This window comes from Mesoplodon densirostris, chromosome 12 (genome assembly GCF_025265405.1).
Source record: "Mesoplodon densirostris isolate mMesDen1 chromosome 12, mMesDen1 primary haplotype, whole genome shotgun sequence".
Classification (NCBI taxonomy): Eukaryota; Metazoa; Chordata; class Mammalia; order Artiodactyla; family Ziphiidae; genus Mesoplodon; species Mesoplodon densirostris.
The window spans coordinates 67,889,318-67,912,699 of NC_082672.1; the positions used below are offsets into that span (position 1 = coordinate 67,889,318).

A 23,382-nucleotide genomic window follows, 5' to 3' on the forward strand; every position below is an offset into this window, starting at 1 on the left:
TACTTTTAAGTTTTTGAACATCCTGCTTTTTTTGCTGTACTTACTCTGCTGCACACGCATTCTATCTGGGAAAGGATGGCTTTTGGTAAATTTGCTTCCCATAAAAGTACATAAGATTCTAATCTTATTTGCGTTCCAGTTCTCTAAGTGGTCGTGCTTGATTTCTTTGTACTTTTTTCATTCCAAGAGAGGGAAAAGCAACAGTTAACAACATTGTACAGGTTGTAAAGTACAGGACTTGGAATTTGTTGGTAGAACTTGTTGACTAAAGTCATTGAGTTTACCTGAGTCTGCTGCACGAGAACTTGTAGATAAGCCAGCGTATATGTATATTATTGTGTGGTGCATGTGATGTCTAAACGTGTAGAGAAAAATTGTATAAATATTCGTATCTGCGGTGTTAGCCACAGGTAGCCACTAAAATGTGACATGTGACATGGGTACTGTGACAGCAGCTATAGAACAGGAAGTTCACATGGACGGCACTGCTTTAGATGCTAACATGTGCTTCTCCTTCCTCCACAGAGTCAGTACAGATTCATTTGGAAGCCAGTGCTGCATCTCTTAGGAAGTTTTACTCAAATTCTCTCTCATCTGGGGTCAGTAATGTCATCAAAATATTACAACCAAATGTAACAGGTACTGCACCTGACTTGATTTCTAGCTCTCAGCACTCCGGGAAACCTGTCCATTGCGTTCATGGGGAAAAGATCTGTTACAGCTCCCACTTGTAACAGTTTTTTCTAAAGAAGACTCAGGGTATCCAGATGCAAATTCTGCTGATTTTTTTGAAATTGTGCATTTATTCTTCAGTTTCTGAAAGAGGATGATGACACACAATGTAGTGGGAAGAACACAGGAGTTGGAAGACTGGGCTCCAGGTCCAACTTGGCCACAAACTGGCTTGTTGATTTGGGGCCCATCATTCACACTTGCGGACTTTGTTTGAAAAATATGGGAATTAAATCCATTCTTCTGGGGTCCCTCTCACTTAGGACTTTCTGTGATAAACTAGTACTGTTAACAGAAACTGTGATCTATTTTGAGATGAAGGGGAAACAGTACAGGATCAGTTTCTTCAGAAAATAGAAAACCTTAATGATGAAGTTATAAAGCCTTAAACACAAAGTTACAAAACAAAATCATCATGATAAAAGGAGTAGCCATCTGAGCTATCTAATCAAATGAGGTATTCAGAATTTCTCAATCTTTATCTGATGTTGATCAAAACATACTGTTACCCATTTGGTTTAGAAAAAAATATGCATGATGCTTTTGTGCTAAACCTTATGTTTACATAGTTATAATCTTATGTATACTTATAATTACCTTATGTACACTAAAGGTAATGGGCTAAACGGTTGAGCAGAAATCAAACAATAGAGAAAACTTGCGGCTGGACCTAATTATGGCTTTCCAATTATGAAGGAATTTTGGTCTTTGGGAGCACAGTTCTAGACTAGAGTGGTAGGTTCCCTTTGTAGCAGACATGGCTTGCCCTCTGTTGGCACTCATTAGCTCGTCTTCCTTTTTCCTTTTCAGCTGTGTAGCTCTGGATTGTGTAGTCTTGCAGGACTTTGGGATATGGGCCCCCATGTGTACCTTGCTATTCACAATAGGCATTTGTTAGGCTGCTCTATGGTGGATGCCTTTAAAACTTGAAGTGCTCCACTGACCCATCCAGCTCAGCCACCATCAAATTAATGTTCCCATCGTTTTGTCTTACCTCTTCGCCGGGCTCGCAACCTCTGGAGCGGGGCAGAGTCTGATCGCTGCTGCTTTAGAGAAGAGATACTGAGCTTGAGCCAAGGGAGCAAGGGGTAGCAGCAGCACATCCTGTGCTTACAAAGCAGTGGTTTTTAAGGGGAAAAATCTTGTTTTTACTGAAAGCAAATAATGAGATGTGTTCATTCGTTTTCTGCCATGTAAGTTCGTTTTTTTATGGTTAATGGCGAAAGATTGGCTAATTAAGCCCATGGATTCTTTTCCAACCAGAAGTGGGAGCTGAGCAAATGAATACATTTGTTGGAATGCTTATGCTCTAGCAGAGGTTACCTTTCTATCCTACGGTGGAATGAATTTTCAGGGCTAGAAGAAATTTTGCATTTAGAAAGGAAATAGCGTAAAAGCTGTTGAACCCTACTTTTCTACTACCATGGACTGAAACCATTTCCTTGGTCCCTCTCTTCCCCGGCAGGACTCAGTGGGATCAAAGTAAAACAATGAAAATCCTCAACTGAAATTTGCCAGGCAAGTTTCCAAAATTCTACCTTTTGTTTTTTAAACCAGATGAATATGTGATCCCTCTGGATCCCCGATGGAATATGCAGGCTTTGGACATCATTAGAAATTCGATGGACTTTGACCCACAACTGGACCAGCCTGAGCAGCTCTTTGCCCTTTTAGAGTCTATTGCAAACAAGTAGGTGAAGTCTACTGCTCTGGGTGCTGTTTGCCTCGCTGTACACTATGGCTTCACAGATTATACCTTTCCTAAGCTATACTTGACAGTCTTATGTGCGTTTAATTTTCTGAACCTGAGAAGTGGTGGGTGTCAGACATGATTGCTTCGTCACCACCTGTCCTTCACTCTCCATGTGCAACAAAATCGTTCTGACCCTGATGTCCAGGTGCCTGTGAATGTGACAGGTTCTTAATAATTTAATAGGGTGCTTTAATAAATACACTAGTGAAGCATTAGTGATGGGATTTGTTTTATGGTTAATCTTTTATCATAGGATAGTTGTGTTTCCACTGTTTTCTGTGTGACTCCCAGCAGCTCCTTGCATTTTCATATGTCCTTTCCTCAGCCATCTGTCTACCCCATCCAGTGTTGGAGATATACGTACATAGTGACCTATAGTATAAATTTACATAATTGTTATATAAGTTGATCTTTCCTCACCTTTAATGTAATGACCGGTAATACTTTTTAATTGGCCATTAGTGTAATAGATTTAAAAGATAATTTTGTAATTGAGGTATAACGTGCATTACAGAAAAGTACAGTAATGATGATTATATATCGTTTTGATGACTTTTCACAAAGTGAACTCACTCATGCGATAAGGTAGTAGCACCTCTGAGGCCCCCTGTCCCCCCTCCCAGCAACTCCCCCCTCCTCCTCCCCAGGTAACTTCTAGCACTGCAGGTTAATTGTGAGACGGCCAGTTTTAAGAGTTCACAGCACAGTTTGTCATGTCATGGCAGAGCAGCACAGTGGGGCTGGGTGGTCTACCTAGCCCTCTGTCTTCCTCCCCCCCAGCTCAGTTGTCATCCCTCTTGCTGCCATCTCTCTAGTCCAGAATTTGCAGAGGCACGAGGGGAATGGCAGGTTGAAGGAGATTCATGTTCCAAGGGTTCTCAGGATTCAGCAGGTAGAGGCTGTAATAAGTATTATTAACCAATAACTATTTGTTATGTTATGGAATCTCATTTCAGGACAATCATATATCTTGATCGGGAAAAACGGATTTTTACGGAAGCAAATTTGGTTTCTGTTGGTGGCAAAAAGTTAAGAAATAGTGTTTTGAGAATGTCCTTTGAATTCCATAAAGGTAAGGACATTACCTTTACTTTCTTCAGTTATGCCTCTGACTGCATAATGTTGCTGAAGGTGAGAGGGATTCAGCAGCTGATGCCATGGTACTGATTCCTTTTGATTTGCTAGATCGAGTTTGAACATCTTCCCTTATTCAGTAGTTTTGACTAAGTGCTTTTTTACATGTCCTTGATCTCATTTACTTTTTATAGCAACCATGAGATAAGCCTCATGAGAGAGGAAAGGGAGGCACAGAGATGCTCAAGGTCACATCTCTAGCAAGTAGCAGAGCCAGAACTTGAAACTTGTTCTGTTGGCTCAAAAGTATGAGCTCATAAGCATTTGGTTATAGGTTCTTTCTTCCTCCCTCCTTTTTTTTTTAAATTGAAAAGATAACGGTATTTCTTGGAAAATATTCAAACTATATAGAAGCATAAAAATGGAAAAAGTCTTCTCTCGCAACAGCTACTGTTAATAGTATATTTGTTTATATCTTCTCAGATCTGTCTGTATTATTTATCCATCCAGTCATATACACACTTAGAATTCCTATTTAAACAATTTTGTATTTAAACAAATGCTTTTTTAAAAAATTAAGACATTATGAACATCTCTAGGTATGCACGACTAACTTGCTAACTTAATAATAGACAAAGATTTGCTTTCAGTTTTGACGTTTCAAATTGACCCTTGTACTGAGAATAACATTAAGTTGTAGATTACTGTTGATTTTGAAAGTGTCCAGAGATTTAAATCTGATCAAATGTTCTTATTTTGTTTATACCAACTCTAAGATCCAGAGAGCTATCACAGCCTGCCCCATGAAATCGTGGTCAATCTTGCTGCCTTTTTTGAACTTTGTGATGCACTAATCCTGCTCTGGGTACAGTCCTCCCAGGGGCTGGTGTCTGATGCCAGTGTTAATGAGGTAAGAAGATGTACCTGTTTTTATCTTAAGCAACATATTTCTTGGCACAAAGATTCTTAGGGGCGAGACCAACTTCAGTGTTGTTACATGTACAATATTATTTGAGAAGTTCTTAAGAATTTAAATAGATAACACATATTTTAAAGCTTTATGGGGTTATAACTGACATATAGTAAGTCGCATATAAAGTGTACAGTTTTGTATGTTTGACACGTGTACACCCGTGATACCATTACCACAGTCCTGACAGTGAACAACCTGTCCATCACCCTCAGACCTTTTCCTCTTGTTCTTTTGTTTTCTCTTTTTTCCTGCCCCCCACCTCCAACCAGGTATCCACTGATCTGCTTTCTGTTACTGTAGCTCAGTTGTGTTTTCTAGTATTTTATATTGTTCTTTTTTATCTGGCTACTTTCACTTAAAATCATTTTGAGGACTTCCCTGGTGGTCCAGTGGTTAAGACTCCACACTTCCAAAGTAGGGAGCACAGGTTCGGTTCGATCCCTGGTCAGGGGACTAAGATCCCATATGCCGCGTGGTGCAGCCAAAAAAATAAAAATAAAATAAAAATGAAAAAAAAATTTAAAAACATCATTATTTTGAGATGCATCCATGTTGTTTTGTGTCTCAAGGATTCATTCCTTCTTATTGCCGAGTAATAGTCCGCTGCATGTATGTCCTACATCTTCTTCCTCCACTCACCTGCTGATAAACAGCAGAATCTTTTTTTTTTTTTTTTTTTTACTGTTCTACTTTCTTTTATTTTTTTTTACAAATTTAATCAGTTATACATATACATATGTTCCCATATCCCCTCCCTTTTGCGTCTCCCTCCCACCCTCCCTATCCCACCCCTCCAGGCGGTCACAGAGAACCGAGCTGATCTCGCTGTGCTATGCGGCTGCTTCCCACTAGCTATCTACCTTACGTTTGGTAGTGTATATATGTCCATGCCGCTCTTTCACTTTGTCACAGCTTACCCTTCCCCCTCCCCATATCCTCAAGTCCATGCTCTAATAGGTCAAACAGCAGAATCTTAACAGTTATATTTTAATTCACTTGATCCTTCTTAGACATGATTGTCACATATGGACTAAATTGGGCTTGAATCCAGATTATTCGAGTAATTCTGGTTAAACTAGAATTGTAGATCTTAAACTTTTTAAAAAGTCTCAAGACACCCCCCCCCCCACTATGGTCATAAAAGTTACCAAAACCCTCAAAGAACTTCTGTTTATGTGTTTACATGTATCAATATTTACTTTATTAGGAAATAAATCTGAGAAATGTAAAAAATATTTATTAATATGTTTAAGAAACACAGTAACAAATTCATTTCATGGTAATATGAATAACATTTTTAATGAAAAACAACTATTTTCCAAAACAAAAATTAAGAGGAGTGGAACTCTTTTACATTTCTGCAAGTCTCTTTAATGTCTGGCTTAACAGAAGAAACCTGGATTCTCACACCTGCTTCTGCATTCGGTCTCTTACAGTATGTTGTATGGGTTGAAGTTTGTGAAGAAAAACTGGCCTCTAATTTCATGTGGCTAAGAGATTGGAAAGGGAGGAGTATTTAACAAACATTTCACATAACTGTGATATTCTTCTTTGATTCTGTACCACAGGTTGACAAGTGTTAGTTTTGTAAAGGTTACTTGTAATGTGGAATCTGAAAAAGTATCACTGATCTTGTCATGCATTAAAATCCGTTGGCCTGGCTTGCACTTTGCATGGACTTTTAGCCTTGCATGTATGTTCTCATGCACTGGTAATTTGGAAAGTATTGTTCAGTGAGTTATCAGATCTTCCAAACGTTGACACATTACATTTTTCAATATAGATAAATTTAAAAAGTTTAAAAAGTCACACTCATGAAAAATTACCACAGAAAGTTACCTCATGAAAAATTACCACAGAAAGTTACCTCATGAAAAAATCTGTAAGTACTGGGAAGTTGTCAAGCTCTTAGTTTTTCAAAGTTCTAGGTTTTACTTGAAGGTTCAAATTCTATCATCAGCAACAAATACTCTCCTGTTTTTCTTGAACTGACAGGTTGACTTCATTCATTTTCCACACAGTGTTTGCCAGACACCCAATCACAGTTTGTCCCCTCCACCCCTCGCCCTGTTTTTGGTACCATCAGTGCAAACGTCAACATAGTGAAAAAGGCAAATAACGTGACATTATTATGAAAACAGCTTTGACATCATAAAACCTAAAAGGAATCACTAATCTTGAGACTACTGTAAAAATACATAATTAGAAGGACAGCTAAGTTGGAGACTCAAAATACCTGATCTGCATTAAGAAGCTACATTAATGAAAACAGTAGTTATTTTCATAAGGATAGACATATAGACCAGTGAAACAAAAAAAGAGACTTCGGAAATAGACCCTCTATATGGTCAGTGAAGTTTTGGGGCAGGGGGGCAAATATGCAAAGGTAATTTAATGGGGAAAACAGTTCATTCAGCAAATGGTGATGGAAAAACTAGATATCCATATAATATAAAAATGAGCCTTTACCTGCTACCTTACATCATATAGAAAAGTTACCTCAAAATGGATCGTAGACCTATGTATAAAAGCTAAGATTATGAACCTCTAAAAGAAAACATAGAAAATCTTCACAGCTTGAGGATAGGCAAAGATTTCAGGGCATTCTTCATAAAAGAAAAAAATTGATGAACTCAATTTTGTCAAAATAAAGAACTTAATAGCTTTAAGAAAAGGAAAACACTGGGAGACACTGTTGATAAATCACATGTAAATTTTATAGACAAATAATAAGACAGCCCAGTTTTTAAAAATGAACAAGAGAATTTGAATAGATGCTTCTCAGAAGATAAATGAATGCCCAATGAAAACTTGGAAAAATTGCAACATCATTAGTTACCAAGGAAATGTAAATTAAAACCACAGTGTGGTGCCACCCACCAGAATGGCTAAAATTAAAATGGTCAACAGTAGCAAGTATTGGCAAGGAAGTGGAACAAACTGAAACCCACCTACACTGCTGGATGGGATACAAAATAGTGCAGCTGCTTTGTCAAGCAGGTAGGCGGTTTCTTATAACATTGAGTGTACACTTACCACATGACCCACTAATTCCATTTTCTCTGTTAACTGAACTTCAGATAATAGGAGGAAAGAGCTTTGCCTTCTCTGACTGCCTTAATATCCCTAAAAATACTCCAGTCGGATGCTAGATCTTTAACGTGTGTATGTTGAGTATTGATTAATGATTGAAGTCAGTGTTTTGTGTCCTTCACTGGGAGATGTTTGTGAGCAGTTATGGTTTACTTTGTTTTTAGGTCTTGGGTTCTGTGCGGTGGCGGGACCGGTTCTGGACCGTGGCCGATACCGTAAAAGTGGATGCACCAGGCCTGGCCTTGCTTGCCCTTCACTGGCACTGGGTTTTAAAACATTTGGTTCGTCAGATCCCCCAACTCCTGATGAACCACGAAGACAAGTAAGCGTCATAGTCAGAGTAACAACGTCAGTATCTACAGTATTGATGTTAAAGGGAGGAGGGTTAGGAATTGAAATGTGCTTCTTCTTGGCTTTACTTTGGTTTGTCCCCTTGGCCTGTTGGTGAACGTAAATCAAATATAAAATGTGAGTGATGTTCTTACCATCCAGCATTTCCCCCTTTCCTTACTTCCCTTCTGCCCTTTATCTCCTTTGTTGAAGATATTACAAAGAGGTTCAGACCGTCTCAGAACATATTCAGAGTTGCTTGGAGAGCCCAACTGGTGGATTCACGGGTATAAAGAAGTTACAGAAGTTTCTGGGACGACCGTTTCCTTTTAAGGTATGACTTGGAAGCATGTAGTAAACACAAAGATTTGACCTCTTTGGAAGCTCTCCTGGAAAACGTGGGGACTGCCATTCAATTATACTCAGCCTTGCTTGCAAAGCTTAATTCTTAAATGTTCAATGAGTACTATTAACTGACCTGTTAAATGTTATCATTTTACTTCTTGAGACTTTTAAGGCTGAGTAGACTTTTAACTTTATGGCTGTGAATATCCTGAGATCTACAGGAGTAAACCAGCTTTATGTTTTATAGAATCATTCAGGAAATATTTAAAACATGTTTTTCAGCCACGAATAGGCTGCTAAAAAGCACTGCTCTTCTCCTCTGTAATAGGCTCTCCTGGGTTTTATTGTTTCAGGACAAGCTGGTGGTGGAGTGTTTTTCACAGCTGAAGGTCTTTAACAAAGCCCTTGCCATCAGAGAGCGGATGCCTGCCCTTGGGGAGAGTGGATGGTGGGAAGACATTAGTCGGCTCCAACTGGCTGCTTCTGAATGGACATTAAAGAAAAGTCTCCTACGGGCCTGGGGGTTGGTCCTCAGAGCTAATACTCTGGAAGATGTCAACCCAGGTAACATGCTCTGGAGTTTGGCTAGCTGACAGATGTTGTAAGCATATCCTCTGCTTTGCAGCCAATAAGTTTTATTAATTAATTTATTTATTTGCAGCCAGTACGTTTTTTAAAGTTTTCCCTTAGATATTCTCCTTTTATTTATTTATTTATTCCCTGTATACTATACCGACCACTAAATAAGTATCAGGCATAGGGCTAAACTTTTTTTTTTTTTAATTTTTTTGGCCACACCACGCAGCTTGTGGGATCCTAGTTCCCCGACCAAGGATCATACCTAGATCCACGGCACCCAAGTCTTAACCCCTGGACTGCCAGGGAATTCCCTAAACTTTACATATATTATTTAATTCTGTCACTGGAATTGTGCAGGTATTAATAGCATTATTTAACACAGCGGTCCCCAACCTTTTTGGCATCAGGGACCGGTTTCGTGGAAGAGAGTTTTTCCATGGATGGGTCGGGGGTGGCTCAGGCGGCGATGGGGAGCGATGGGGAGCGGCAGATGAAGCTTCGCTCGCTCGCCCCACTGCTCACCTACTGCTGTGCGGCCCAGGTCCTAACAGTCTGCGGACCGGGGGTTGGGGACCCCTGTATTAACACATGAGACACTCACGCTCAGGTGAAGTTGAACTCAGGTTAAGCTAATGGTCATGTGACTGGCTGTTGGGAATCTGAGCCTGACCACTGACCACTGTGTGTCTTTTTGTCCAGATGAATTGAAGAGTCTTGTGAATGCTCAGTGTTCAGAACTAAAAGCCAAAGGAATTTCACTTGGTTTTCTGGAGAAAAAGCACAGTGAAGCTTCCTCCCTGTCACAGCCAGGCTTTACCTCCTTAATCCAACTCACCAGGAGTGTTCAGCTCTGGCCTGCAATGGAGTACCTGGCTATGCTTTGGCAGTACAGAGTCACAGCGGATTTTATGACACAGGCTTGCCTGAGAAGGTGAGCCGTCCTTCAGTTTTTTTCCTTTGGGGGCACTTATTTTCTTGCAAGGTTATTCCGTGTATCCTACATGTAAAACAAAGCACAGCGTTGTCTTGAGGGGGCATAGTTGCTGAAGCAGAGGGAGGTCATTTGCCACTTTGGAAAGCCAAAACTTCTTGAAGATTCCTTGCCTGTTTTGACTCCACTTCTAAAAGTTACTAGGTGTGGGACTTCCCTGGTGGCACAATGGTTAAGAATCTGCCTGCCAATGCAGGGGACACACGTTTGAACCCTGGTCTGGGAAGATCCCACATGCCGCGGAGCAACTAAGCCCGTGCGCCACAACTACTGAGCCCACACACCACAACTACTGAAAACCGCGCCTCTAGAGCCTGTGCTCTGCAACAAGAGAAGCCACTGCAGTAAGTCCACACGCCGCAACGAAGAGTAGCCCCCACTCGCCGCAACTAGAGAAAGCCCGCGCACAGCAATGAAGACCCAACAGAGCCAAAAATAAATAAATTAATTAATTAAATTTATATGAATGAATGAATGTATGTATGTTACTAGGTGTTTTTCCAGTAGAATTATGTGCTCATTTTTAAATAAATGTACTCGGAAGTCCTGTGTGTTCCATCTTCCCTTACATAGCAGTTAGCAGTTTTCTAGCAGCTCACTGAAAGCCTACAGCCCACTCTCTCTTCCTCTTTATTTTTGGAGCAGGTCCAGCAAAAACCAGCAACCCCATATAGAGGAGGAGATAAGTCATCACATCACATTTTGTCTTAAGCACACACCAGTTGCTCCTCAAGAGCTTCGAGACCTTTGGTCCTTAGTGTACCATCAAAAGGTAAAAACCAAAATCAAAATCAGAAAACCTCCTTTACACTATGAGCTGATTAGATTTTCTCTGGCAGACTGATTGCAGAACATTTATTTATTTAATCTCAAAAACTGCATGTTGTAAAACTCTAGTCTTACCTGAATTAAGTTTCAAAGGGGAGAACTTTGAATGTTCTTTGGCAGTAATTTCCTTGGTATTTCTCTACTCTTATCACAGATTCATTTCATTTGGTTTCCAGTTAAATGAGGCTAAAATATTTGCTTATTTTTATTTTATTTGCTCAAAAATGTATTGTCAGAGTGTTTTTTACCCTTCCACAAGAGTAACTATTAAATGTGAATAGTGGTAAACTGTAGTTAATGTAACTTCATGAGTACAACCTTAAATTTTTTTGATAATGTTTTATTCATTTATTTATTTTGATCACGTAATTGTGTGATTATTTTAATTAAGTTTTCTCATGCACTCTTATAAAGTCAGATCTTATGTTTTATAAAATTATAAATAGGTTAAGTGACTTGACCAAGACAACTGGGGTGGCAGAAAACCAGGAACATTAGGATTAATAATCTTTAAACCCATGTTAGTTTTAGATGAGTCTTACAAGACAGAGAGACCGTATAACGATTCATGGAACCTTTCTCAAATACTCTTTTATCTAATTATTCCTTTATCTCCAGATGTCTACTGAAGAAAGGATCTCTTTGTGGTCCGAGTTATTTAATTCCACGTTTACATCTTTCTGGAACAGTACCGTGACCACAAATCCAGAATACTGGCTAACATGGAGCCCTCTGCCTGGTGTGCAGCAGAGGGAGACACCCAAGTCCCTTCTGGACCCCACGTTAAAGGTTTGTTGTCATAAAATTATAAAAATGTTTGATGATAGTAGAAGAAACTTCTCAGTGGATCTAGCAATGAACATTTATTCCTAGGGTAGAGCAGTGACTAAGTGATTGCAATACTTTATTTTCTGTAGGATATTAATAAGTGTACCTTCAAAAAAGATATTCCATCTTAAATGATTTGGGAAATTCTGAATTAATGTAAACACAATTTCCTTTAAAAAGTCTTTAATTTCTTTTCTAATTGAAGTATTTTTTCTAATTATAAGATTTTAAACAGTACAGAAACATGTAGATATGTGTGCATATGTGTGTGTGTATATATATATGTGCATACACATATACATACACAATATGTATACATGTGTATTTATATACATATATAATGTAGAATTCACTGGCAATAACCACTCTTTGCTCTGTATCCTTCTGTTAACATGTATTTTTATATTAAATACATATGTAAACAAAAACAAGGCCACCTTCTTGGTTCACATGATATGTCGTGGAAATTTGCACCTGTCATTCCAGCTTATTCTTTTTAAGGTATTCCACTGTACTAATGTGCTGGAATGCATTTAATCACTTTCTTCTTCTTTTTTTTTTTTTGTGGTACGCGGGCCTGTCACTGCTGTGGCCTCTCCCGTTGTGGAGCACAGGCTCCGGACGCGCAGGCTCAGCGGCCATGGCTCACGGGCCTAGCCGCTCTGCGGCATGTGGGATCTTCCCGCCCAAACCCGTGTCCCCTGCATCGGCAGGCGGACTCTCAACCACTGCGCCACCAGGGAAGCCCAATCACTTTCTTCTTGATAAGCATTAAGGTTTCTTGCCTTCTCCTCCCCCTCCCTGTAGCAAACATACCTGCATCAACTACCCTTGTATAAATAAGCCTTTGTCCACTTGTCTGAGTATTTCTGTGGATATGTGACGAGAATTGGAATTTAACCCTTGGCCAAAGTGTCTTCACATTTAAAGAGATTTGTAAATATTATCAGAACGTCTAGGGAAGTAGGTTTTCGTTTTTTCACTTTTTTTTTTGGCACGGTATGTGGGCATCTCACTGTTGTGGCCTCTCCCGTTGTGGAGCACAGGCTCCGGACGCGCAGGCTCAGCGGCCATGGCTCACGGGCCCAGCCGCTCTGTGGCATGTGGGATCTTCCCGGACCAGGGCACGAACCCGTGTCCCCTGCATCGGCAGGCAGACTCTCAACCACTGCGCCGCAGGGAAACCCTTGTTTTTTCACTTTTTAAACCTGCAAGGAGACAGTGAAGAGGGAGAACATGAAGTCAGGATGACCACGGCGGACTTGGTACTAGAGCATGTTTCACTTATCATATATCCTGTTTCCATATCTTTGCCCCACTAGGTGTTATTAATACTTTAAATTATTGCCAGTCATACAATTTTTTAAAAAATCTCATTTTGATATGTATTCCTTTGATTATTATTCAGGTTGAATGTCTTTACATATGTATATTGATTGCTTTTATTTCTTTCTCTGAATTTTCCAGTCATGTTTATTGCTCATTTTGTTTAAAAAAAAAAAAAAAAGTCATTAGTCATCATTTTATTATTGAAGATCTCTTTATGTATTATGGATATTAAACCTTTACCCAACATATATTTGGAAATACATTTCTAGTGTTCTGTTGTCTCTCAAGTTTGAAGATGTTTTCTTATATCACAGAAGTTTTATAATGTTTTCTTTTCAAATATGCCAGTCCCTTTCTACTTTCTGGCTTTGGTATCATGCTTTTTAAATAAGTCTTCCTTCATTACCCAGAGAGTTAAAAAAATTTTTTTGTCTTTTTTTTTTTTTTTCCCAGCTGCGTTGGGTCTTCATTGCTGCATGTGGGCTTTCTCTAGTTGTGCGAGCTGGGGCTACTGTTCATTGCGGTACGCGGGCTTCTCATTGCGGTGGCTTCCCTGGTTGTGGATCATGGGCTCCAGGAGCACAGGCTTCAGTAGTTGTGGCTCACGAGCTCTAGAGTGCAGGCTCAGTAGTTGTGGCACACGGGCTTAGTTGCTCCGCGGCATGTGGCATCTTCCCGGACCTGGGCTTGAACCCATGTCCCCTGCATTGGCAGGCGGATTCTTACCCACTGCGCCACCAGGGAAGCCCTCATATTTTCTGTTTTTGTTTTTGTTTCATGTTTACATCAGTCTCATCTGGATATCTTGTTTTGTGAGGTGGGGATGCAAATTTTTTATTTAATACCAACAAGCATATCCAAACGCAGTATTAGCAACACCAGTTTTGACTAGTTCATCCTTTCCATCTCTTTTGAAATGGCCACCTCTGTCGTAACACCTTTTTCCCACGATGTTCATGGATTTATTTTTGGACTCAGTCCTGTTCCATTGCTGTATCAAGATTGATTTCTTTAGTGTAAAGCATCTCTCAAAGCTTTTAGTGTTAAACCTTACGGGTCCCCAAGAGTTGCACAGAGTCAGGTTTGCTCTCGTGTATTTGACCCGCTAACCCTTCGTTCGTGGACAGCTGTTCCTGTGTCCCAGGTTAACAGTCCAGGGAGACAGGCTTGTCCCTGGCTCTTCTATTTGTCTTCCAACTCCTTCCCCTGCCTCCACGTCTCACCTTCCTGCCCCAACTCTGCTGCACGACTGGTCTTCCTGATGCCCAGGTTTGAGGGCTTTTCTTCTGTGACTAAAGCCCCCACGGCTCCTCGTTCGTAGAGAATGGAGTCCTTCAAAGGCCCACTGCACCCGACCCCGTTCTGCCCTTCTGGTCCTGTCTCAGGCTGATGTTTACCTGTTCCTAGCAACCGGAATCTCCTTTTAAAATTTCTTTCTTTCCTCTAAGGTGCCCCAGTGCCGCTTGTTGAAACCCTTTTTTTTTTTATTTCTAAAAGCTAACATGACTCCTCTCCCCTTATCAGGGTCCTGGAAGTCTCAGTAGAGCCGTGTTCTCCAAGTGCTGCTTTGAAGTCTTGACCAGCAGCTACAGAGCAAGTCCCTGGGATGTGAGCGGCCTCCCCATCCTGTCCTCCTCACATGTCACCCTGGGGGAGTGGGTTGAGAGATCACAGCAGCTCCAGGACATGAGCTCGGTGCTTTGGACCAACATGGCTGTCCCTTCCGTAGCAGAGTTCAGGTATTCCCTCCCCCGGATAGACGGTACAGCTCCCGTCTTTCCTCCAGAGCATGTAGTGGGGACCTCAGTCAGAGCTTTCTCTGATAGTGGCTAGTTCCGGTGGGTGGAGGAAGGGTGTTTTCTGGCTGGATGAGCAGGTTTTCAGTCCATGACAGAGACTGCTGTGAGTTGGCCAGCCACTCTGTCAGCTGTGAGTATATTGTGATCAAGAAGGTGGTACCTAGAAAACCGTATCAGATTTAGTGAGAATAGAAATTGACCTCTAGGTGTAGGCAGTGCAGTCTGTCTTGTCATTTTCTGGAAGAACAGTAGCATGAGAAAGGAATGGTGGTCGCTGTGACGCAGACCCTTAAGTGCTTCCCTGTCCCCACAGACGCACGGATTCCCAGCTCCAGCGGCTGGTGCTGTGCCGGCACTTGGCTGGTCTGGCAGAGCTGCTCCCCGAGCCCCGGCGGCAGGAGTATGTGCAGAACTGTGAGCAGCTGCTGCCTGGGGACAGCCAGGCATGCCAGCGTGTGGGCCAGACTCTCGGCGACATGGCCGGGCACGAGATGCTGCCCAAGGAGCTGCTGTGCCTTTTGCTCACCTCCCTGCGCCACTTGTTTGGGGAGGGGGAGGGTAAGCAGGACCTGCCTGAGCCAGCCCTCCGTGGGAGCCTGTGGGTGAGCCTGGGCCTGCTCCAGATCCAGACCTGGCTTCCCCAGGCACGCTTCGACCCCGCCGTGAAGAGGGAGTACAAGCTCAAGTACGCCAAGGAAGAGGTATGGAGGGAGGGTTTGGAGCGCGGGCTGCATCCCTGACTGGCTGGCTTTGCTTAGTATATTACTCCTTTCTCTCCCTATGGTTGCTCAGAGCACAGAGGGATGATTTTACATAAGCTTCCCTGTGACATCCCAGGAGTGTGTTCTGAAGACTGTGTTCTCCTCTTTGCGGGTTCCTCTGAGTAGGTTCAGACACCGGGAGGGGCCATTCTGATGTGTCTGCTGATAGGCTGCCCTGGGCAGAGGGCATAACAGGAGAACACTAGTGGTATCCCTCCCTATCCAGATCCCTCTGCCTAAAGCAAGTTGTGGATATACGGATTTGGGTAACTTCTTTAGACAGGGTATAGCATTCCTTAGGTTTTGAACTTTGGGTGTGTGTTATCCAAAACTCAGGAAGTAGGTAGATTCGGATAATGTGGTGTATCTCTTGCTATTTGAACTTCCAACCAAACTCGGGAACTGAATACATTAAGATAGTGATATTAATACATTAAGATAGTTCTATATTTTGAAGAAGGAAAATTATGTTAGTTGGAGTGATGACCAGACTGCTGTAGCGGTTCATTGAAGTTCATTAGAAGTTCATTGGCATAAATGAGATAGTGTCTTTTCACCTGACAGCTCTGAGGTGAGTGGTCCAGGTTAGTGGAACAGAAACCCCTGCCCTTGGGTCATTCAGGTTCCTTCCATCCAGGGAGCGACCCTCCCCCCAGGGCTTTGTCTCTGGGGCCTGGTCCTAGCTGGGCACAGCACACCAGTCTCTCCTCTTCCGCTAGTTACAACAGCTGCAGTGTGAGTGGAAGACCCGGAGCCTCTCATCCCAGCTGCAGACCGGAAGAGGCCTGGAGGATGAAGTCGTCCTCGGTCACTCTCATCCTCACGTCAGGTAACACCGTAGTGATTATTCCAGTTGGGGGCTATTGGCTTGAATATTCTTTTTAAAAAGACATTTTTTAGTATAATTACATTGTTAAGCTGAGGTTATGATCTACATCTCTGAACTACATTAGCAGGTAGATCCCAAAGCCATGGTTATAATCAGGAAAAATACATACTCTGTGAAAGGAGGAGGAGGACTCACATGGGGCCAGAAGGGTTGAAAGCAGAGCTTATTCTCAATGTGGAAGGAGTGGGCTGCGATGACGTGCACTGTGGAGGTCTGTTACCTTAGGAAATACTGTTCAGTAGTGGGTTCTGAGTTCCAGTCCTGCCCCTGACCTTTGGCTTTAAACCTTGGGTCGACCACTCCATACCTTAAACCTCAGTGCCGTATCTGTAAAAGGAAGATAATAGTGCCCACTTCAATGAGACGTGCCTCCGAAATGCTCGACGACATGTTTTGCACATGGTAAATGCCTGTGTATATATTATCCATTTGCATTATAATGGTCCATATATCATTTTATGCCTCAGTAGCTGAAATGTCTTCCTTCTGTTTTCCTGAGGCTCAGTCTAGATTTGCTGCTTTGCTTCTGACAGAATTTGCATACTGTGTTTAATTTGCCTTTAGGTTGCTTCGCCAGAGAATTGATCAGCTGGAGAACTTAATCTGCAGCCTGTCCAAGAAGCAGGCCTTCAGGCCCCCGCTGCCTGCGTACGAGTCCCTGGTGCAGGAGGTCCACCACTATGTCACCAGCACTGCCAAGACCTCTGCTGTTCAGGACCTGCTCACTCGGCTCCTGCAGGCCCTCCACACGGACGGACCTCGGGCTGCCCAGATGGCCCAGAACCTTCTGAAGGAGGAGGCCTCTTGGCAGCAGTCACACCACCAGTTCCGGAGGCGGCTGGCAGAGGAGTTCGCCCTTTACCCAGACGCAGCGGCCCCGCTGCAGGCATCCGTCCTGCAGCTGCAGCACGGCATGCGGCTGGTGGCGTGCGAGGTCCACGCCTCACTCCATGGTGGCGTGCTCTGCGCGCACAGGCTGGGCGCCCTGGCCACATCCCTGTTGGCTTTCCCATCAGTGGGCCCCACCTTCCCCACCTACTATGCTCACGCAGATGCTTTGTGCTCGGTGAAGTCGGAGGAGGTCCTGCGAGGCCTTGGGAAGCTGCTCCTTAAGCGCCTGGGAGGAAAGGAGCTGGAGGGCAAGAGCCAGAGGCCCTGCCCCACCCAAGAACAGCTGCTGCTGAACGCCCTCCTGTACCTGCGCTCCCATGTGCTGTGCAAGGGAGAGCTGGACCAGCAGGCCCTGCAGCTCTTCAGACATGTATGTCAGGTAAGCCCTCCTCCTGACGGGAGCTGGGGACACGAGCAGGGCGCCTGCAGGACACTAGCAGTGCCCGGTGTAGGTGAGACTGTGGGTAGGCACTGGGGATCTAGTGTCTGCTACTTGGCTTTTTCCCATTTAACTGTCAGGTTGAGGGGCCTTTGTCAATTTTTAAGAGATTAAAAAACATTCGTGTTGTTAGCCCTTTGTGCCTGATACACACTGCAAATATTCTCCCCTTTTTTATTGGTTGTTTGACTTTATGGTGGGTTTTGCCATGTAATTGAATGAACTTTTATTAATATTAAGAAAATAGGGGCCCAGGTTCAATCCCTAGTTGGGGAACTAAGATCCTGCAAGCCAAGCAGCGCAGACAAGAAAATAAAATAAAATAAATCCTGGGGCTTCCCTGGTGGCTCAGTGGTTGAGAGTCCGCCTGCCGATGCAGGGGACGCGGGTTCGTGCCCCGGTCCTGGAAGATTCCACATGCCGCGGGGCAGCTGGGCCCGTGAGCCATGGCCACTGAGCCTGCGCGTCCGGAGCCTGTGCTCCGCAACGGGAGAGGCCACAACAGTGAGAGGCCCGTGTACCACAAAAATTTAAAAAATAAATAAAAAATTCTGTTTTTTCCCTTATCAACAAAAGCAATTTGTTTTCATTGTAGACAATTAAAAGACTAAGTATAAGCGAAATTATTAGATTCTGCCACTCAAAACTATATAACTGTTAACACATTGGTGTGTTCTATTCTAGGCTTGCTCATTTATGCATGTATCTGTAAGTGTATGTCTGTGACACTAAATTTTTTACAGCTGTTTTTTCCCAGTGGTTTACAGTTTTTTTGGGTGGCGGGGAGTAGACCCTTTTAAAAAATACAAATATTAGCAGAGTGATCCAGTATTTAACAGATAAAAGGGCTGCTCTGGTTGAGGACAATGCTATACCCTCCGTGGTCCCCGAGATAATGTCCTCAAATGGCTTGAGCCCTACAAACCACTAAGAAAGTCCATTCTGTTTTATAACTTGCCTTTAAAAACCTAACAGCTAAAATTTAGCGCTTATTTCCCCCACGATTATGGTATTCTCCACCTGCATCATATTTAGTGACTGCCAGGTTTTCTGTTTTATGGGTAAGTCATTTAACAGTTCCTGTCACTGAATATTTACATTTATATGTAAAGGTTTTTTTTTCTGTTTTGGGAAGAAAAAAAACCCAAACCAGTGCCGTCCTAAAAGTCTTAAAGCTAGATCTTTGGGTAAAACTTCTAGAAAACAGAATTGCTGAGACAAAGGTTAACTGCTTGCTTGGGCTTTTAATACAAATTGTCATCCTGGGGTTGCTTATCTCCTCAGTTCTTCTCAATACTGGGTGGTTTCTTTATAGTTCTTGCCAGTTGTAGGGCTTTAGAGGTAATAGGGAATTTAAGAAATGTCTGGTATCGTATAGCCTAGTTTTGCCTGATTGGTTGCCCTCGACCACCCAGTCCCCAGCCCACTTTCCCTTTTCCGAACCCCCAGGATATCTCCCTGAGGTGCTGGCCAAGTGCAGTCTGCATCACACACCCACGTTGCTGACCCTCACCCTGTCCTTCATGCAGCGCACCATTCACGGCTGACGGGGAGTCCCCCGTCGTGCCACTACAGCAAGTTTTCACACCTGCGAAATTGTAACAATACAGCGGTGGGGGGTGCGGTTAGGAAACTCAGGTTGCTGCAGATACACAGTTTGAAAACAAATCCCATTTGCTCTCTGTCACATGGAATTTAGTGTCTTGGATGTTGGCATTTATTTGTTCGTGAACGATGGTATTTTGTTTTCATGAGGAAGAGATAGCAAGTCTTGCCTCTGTTCATTGTAAATGCCTCAGCAAAGGCAAATAAGCTTCCTTCGGAATGTGTGATTTTTTTAGGAAATCATCAATGAGTGGGATGAACAGGAACGCAGAGCCCAAGAGAAGGCTGAGCAGGAAAGCAGCCTGTACAGATACCGGAGCAGGAACTCTAGGACAGCCCTGAGCGAGGAGGAGGAGGAAGAGTGGGAGTTCAGGAAACACTTCCCACTGCATGGAGAGGTTGGAACAAATTCTCTTGATACCACACACCTGCCCTTTGAATTCTTTTTTTATTCCAGTTTTATTGAGATATAATAGACATACAGCACTGTATGAGTTTAAGGTGTACAGCATAATGATGTGACGTAACGTCATGAAATGATTATCACAATAAGTTTAGTGAACATCCATCATCTCATATAGATATAAAATGAAAATATTTTTTTCCTTGTGATGAGAACTCTTTGGATTTACTCTATAACTGACCTACAGCACTATGTTAGTTCCTGTCACATCCCTCTGAATGGTTTTGTAATTTTTAAAGCATTTCTCAATGCACGTAATTCCCTATTTCATTTTCTTGATCATTCACACTCCATCCTTCCCCCTTCCTTTTAGTCTTATTAGAACTGGATTTTGACTTTAAAAGTTCAATTGCTCTAATATTATTTACAGGACTTCGCAGATATTTTGGTAGAACCAACACTAGAGGCAAAGAAGGGACCTTCAGATGGGCAAGAAGAGGAGGCCGCCCCAGAGCCCGCCCTCCTGTCACAGAGCTCGATGCAGGCTGTGATGCTGATACACCAGCAGCTGTGCCTCGGCTTTGCTCGGTCCCTCTGGTACCAGCAGACGCCGCCGCCCCACGGGGCGGATCACTACCTCAGCCTGTTTCTGTCCTGCTACCAGACTGGGGCGTCGCTTGTGACAAACTTCTACCCCCTGATGGGTATGGCAGTTCACTTTTGTTAAGCGCCTGGGAAATCAAAACGAATAGATGCGATTGCTACTTCTGGAACAACTGAAACTCTTACGTCCCTGTTTTTGCTAAATTCCTTATTGATGGAGTTTCCTTCGCTTAAAGGACTTAAGCTAATTCCAAAAATTTAAAATTCTGCAATAAAGATGGGTTTTCACCCTTTGAATATGTGGGGGCAAAGGGATTAAGAGTAAGGATATACAATTAGTTTAAATGGTCTTGTTTCTCCGCAGTATTTCCAATTTCCCTTTCACAGCTTCAGTGCTTTTCTAATGAAATCATGTATTCCTGGGAGCAACCTGGCAACTCAGAAATTAATCTCACAGGATATGGTTTGATGCAGTTTCCTACGTGACCTCATGAGTTATTCCTTGCAAGTAGGAAGGAGGCTTTACATTTCAGGTCTGCCTACCAAGAAGAGCTACAAAAACTGGGAATTAGAATCCATCAAACCCAACTCTGCACCCTCTTGATCACATGTAGGCAGTATCTGAGTTCCTCTGTATATACCGAAACTTGGGGCAGATCTTGGTGACCACTGTAGTATTGGGGTCACAGTCTTTTAGACCTTTGCTGCTTTGGGGGTGAATGGCATTGCAATATCTACTTCATTTCGTCGCAGTCATTCATTATTTCTGAGCATGTTGCTGACCTCATTGTAACTTGATACCAACTTACAGTGATCTTGTTAACTTCACAGGAGTTGAGCTGAATGACCAGCTCTTGGGCAGCCAACTTTTGGCCTACACCCTGTCCCGTAACGCTCTCTTTGGGGACGGGACCTTGGACCTGATGGTGAAGCCTGACGGTCCCTATGACTTTTACCATCACCCCAACGTCCCGGAAGCTCGGCACTGCCAGCCTGTGCTTCAAGGCTTCTCAGAGGCCGTCCACCAGCTGCTGCAGGATTGGCCGGAACATCCGGCGCTTGAGCAGGTAGGGCAGCGGTGGGGAGGTGGCCTCTCACTGTCCTGGGGGCAGTGACTTGCACACTGGATACACAAACAGAGGTTTACAGAACTGCGGTTCAGTGCAGTGCTATTCCCTGTAGGATGACTATACCAGGTTGTAATGCTGTTGTGTAAATGGTGTTTGAGATTCCACTTATTTTATCTGCTGCTCAGGGTTTGCCGTCCATATATTGAAGTGCTGCTATGTTGCTCTCTGTATTCAGACACATCCTTACACTAACAAGGGCCTGGCGTTTTCAACATCGGCAGTTTTAACTCAGACCTTGCTCTGTGATCTTCAGCTAATTCTGTAATAACTTATAACAGAGAGTAATAAGAGTAATTACTTTATCAAACTCAATCTTATTTCCAGAGTAATGCAGCAGATAAAGTGTTTATCTTGGGCAGGATCTGCAGCCCTGGAAGTTTCACCCGCAGCTTTCCTAAGTGCTCACGAAGCAGGGCCTTTGCATGAAACTTCCAGTCAGGCCCGTCTTCAGTACCCTGTGGCTTTGGGTGATTGACAGTCCCACAGGGATGCCCAAATCTTCTTCCCCCCCATCCCTCCCCTCTCCCCCCACCCCGCAGCTGCTGGTTGTAATGGACAGGATTCGTAGTTTCCCACTTTCCAGCCCCATCTCGAAGTTCCTGAATGGCTTAGAGATCCTTCTGGCAAAGGCACAGGTAAGAGGATTCTCTCCGGTCCTCATTTTAGTTACAGTCAACTGAAGAGATTCTCTTATTGTTAGAGGGACAGGATGTGATAGTTTGGGTTGGAAAAGGATGAACCTCCTTGGTTTTTCTGACATAATGTCAGATTATTGCAGGTGAAGCCACTGCCTCCATGGGACACATAGGGGACCTGCCTCACCTGTTCTCAAGGGTGGGACGCAGCGTCCACCAGTCCTAAGGGCTCAGTCTGCCAGCACTTCTGGGTTGGCCTTCAGACCGGCAGGGTGCCTCCACTCTTCAGCCCCTCAGTCCTCTCACAGCCTCTGAAGTGGCTGGTGCTCCCCTGATTTTCAGACGAGGGCTCTGGACTTTGGAGGGGTCACGTGACTAACAACAGGGATCCAGACTCAGGTCTCCAAACCCTGTGCTATTTGCTCTGCTGGAGGTCTGTAAAGCGACCAGAAAGGACTCAAAGCTGGATAAGCTGGATGTAAACTCATTCTGGTTAGTTATTGGTAAATCAGTATAAAAGTTGTTGAAGGTCCCAGGGGTCTTTGCTCAAGAGGAGTCCAGGGTGTTCCTGAGTGAGGAGGTGGTCAGGGGACTGAATAATGGCCATAGTAAATTTTATCTGTGTTTCTTCAGGATTGGGAGGAGAATGCAAGTCGGGCCCTGTCTCTGCGGAAACATCTTGATGTGGTCACTCAGATGGTCATCCGTTGGCGTAAACTGGAACTGAAGTAAGTGATACAATTGTCACTTCCCCTCCTGAGCTTAGGTTGTAGGGATATAGTCTTTGAATAGTTTGTTTCCTCAGAGTTTATGTAGTATGTCAGCTAGAGACCAGACAACAGCATGCGTTCAGAGGCAGCAGACGGGGAGCTTCTCCATCTCCATTTGGGAGGAGAGAATAGTGAATATTTAGCTTCTGCTTCTGTGGTTTCAGATGTTTGAATAGGTTTCCTTAAATGCCTCCTTGGCCTCTACTTCCATGTTTCAGCTGCTGGTCCATGAGTCTGGATAATACCATGAAACGCCATACTGAGAAATCCACCAAGCATTGGTTCTCCATCTATCAGATGCTGGAGAAGCACATGCAAGAACAAACAGAAGAGCAGGAAGGTAACACCGTCTGTAAATTCCCTGCTTACTTAGAGGGTCCAAGCTAAGCTTGAAGTGCTGCAGAGTGTGGGATTTACCTGCTACCATGTGTCCTCGCCCCACTACTTTCACATAGGATGTATCATTTGACTGCGAGGTATTCCTAAGAGGTCAGCCAAGAAAGCTGTATAGTTTTATTCTTACTAAGAATAATAATGGAAGTCAGAGAGGTTTAAGTGACTTGTCCAGAGTCTAGAGAGCTAGTCATAAGGTAAAGTTTCCT

The 23,382-nt window shown here is 43.3% G+C and overlaps 1 protein-coding gene across 2 annotated transcripts in view; it reads left to right on the forward strand.

The window, feature by feature from the left end:
* Nucleotides 1–23,382, forward strand: part of MDN1 (midasin AAA ATPase 1) — a 160,891-nt gene that overhangs the window by 93,992 nt on the left and 43,517 nt on the right. Inside the window, exons 50-69 of one of the 2 annotated variants that reach the window (XM_060114594.1) lie at nt 526–639; nt 2,290–2,422; nt 3,442–3,557; nt 4,336–4,469; nt 7,790–7,947; nt 8,169–8,289; nt 8,654–8,864; nt 9,579–9,810; nt 10,513–10,642; nt 11,317–11,487; nt 14,380–14,594; nt 14,968–15,355; nt 16,135–16,244; nt 16,869–17,574; nt 19,476–19,637; nt 20,073–20,346; nt 21,077–21,312; nt 21,915–22,010; nt 22,644–22,738; nt 22,999–23,120. In XM_060114594.1, the coding sequence (XP_059970577.1) occupies nt 526–639; nt 2,290–2,422; nt 3,442–3,557; nt 4,336–4,469; nt 7,790–7,947; nt 8,169–8,289; nt 8,654–8,864; nt 9,579–9,810; nt 10,513–10,642; nt 11,317–11,487; nt 14,380–14,594; nt 14,968–15,355; nt 16,135–16,244; nt 16,869–17,574; nt 19,476–19,637; nt 20,073–20,346; nt 21,077–21,312; nt 21,915–22,010; nt 22,644–22,738; nt 22,999–23,120 (3,924 nt within the window). The remainder of the gene's footprint in view (nt 1–525; nt 640–2,289; nt 2,423–3,441; nt 3,558–4,335; nt 4,470–7,789; nt 7,948–8,168; nt 8,290–8,653; nt 8,865–9,578; nt 9,811–10,512; nt 10,643–11,316; nt 11,488–14,379; nt 14,595–14,967; nt 15,356–16,134; nt 16,245–16,868; nt 17,575–19,475; nt 19,638–20,072; nt 20,347–21,076; nt 21,313–21,914; nt 22,011–22,643; nt 22,739–22,998; nt 23,121–23,382) is intronic. The other variant, XM_060114595.1, reaches the window with a different exon arrangement.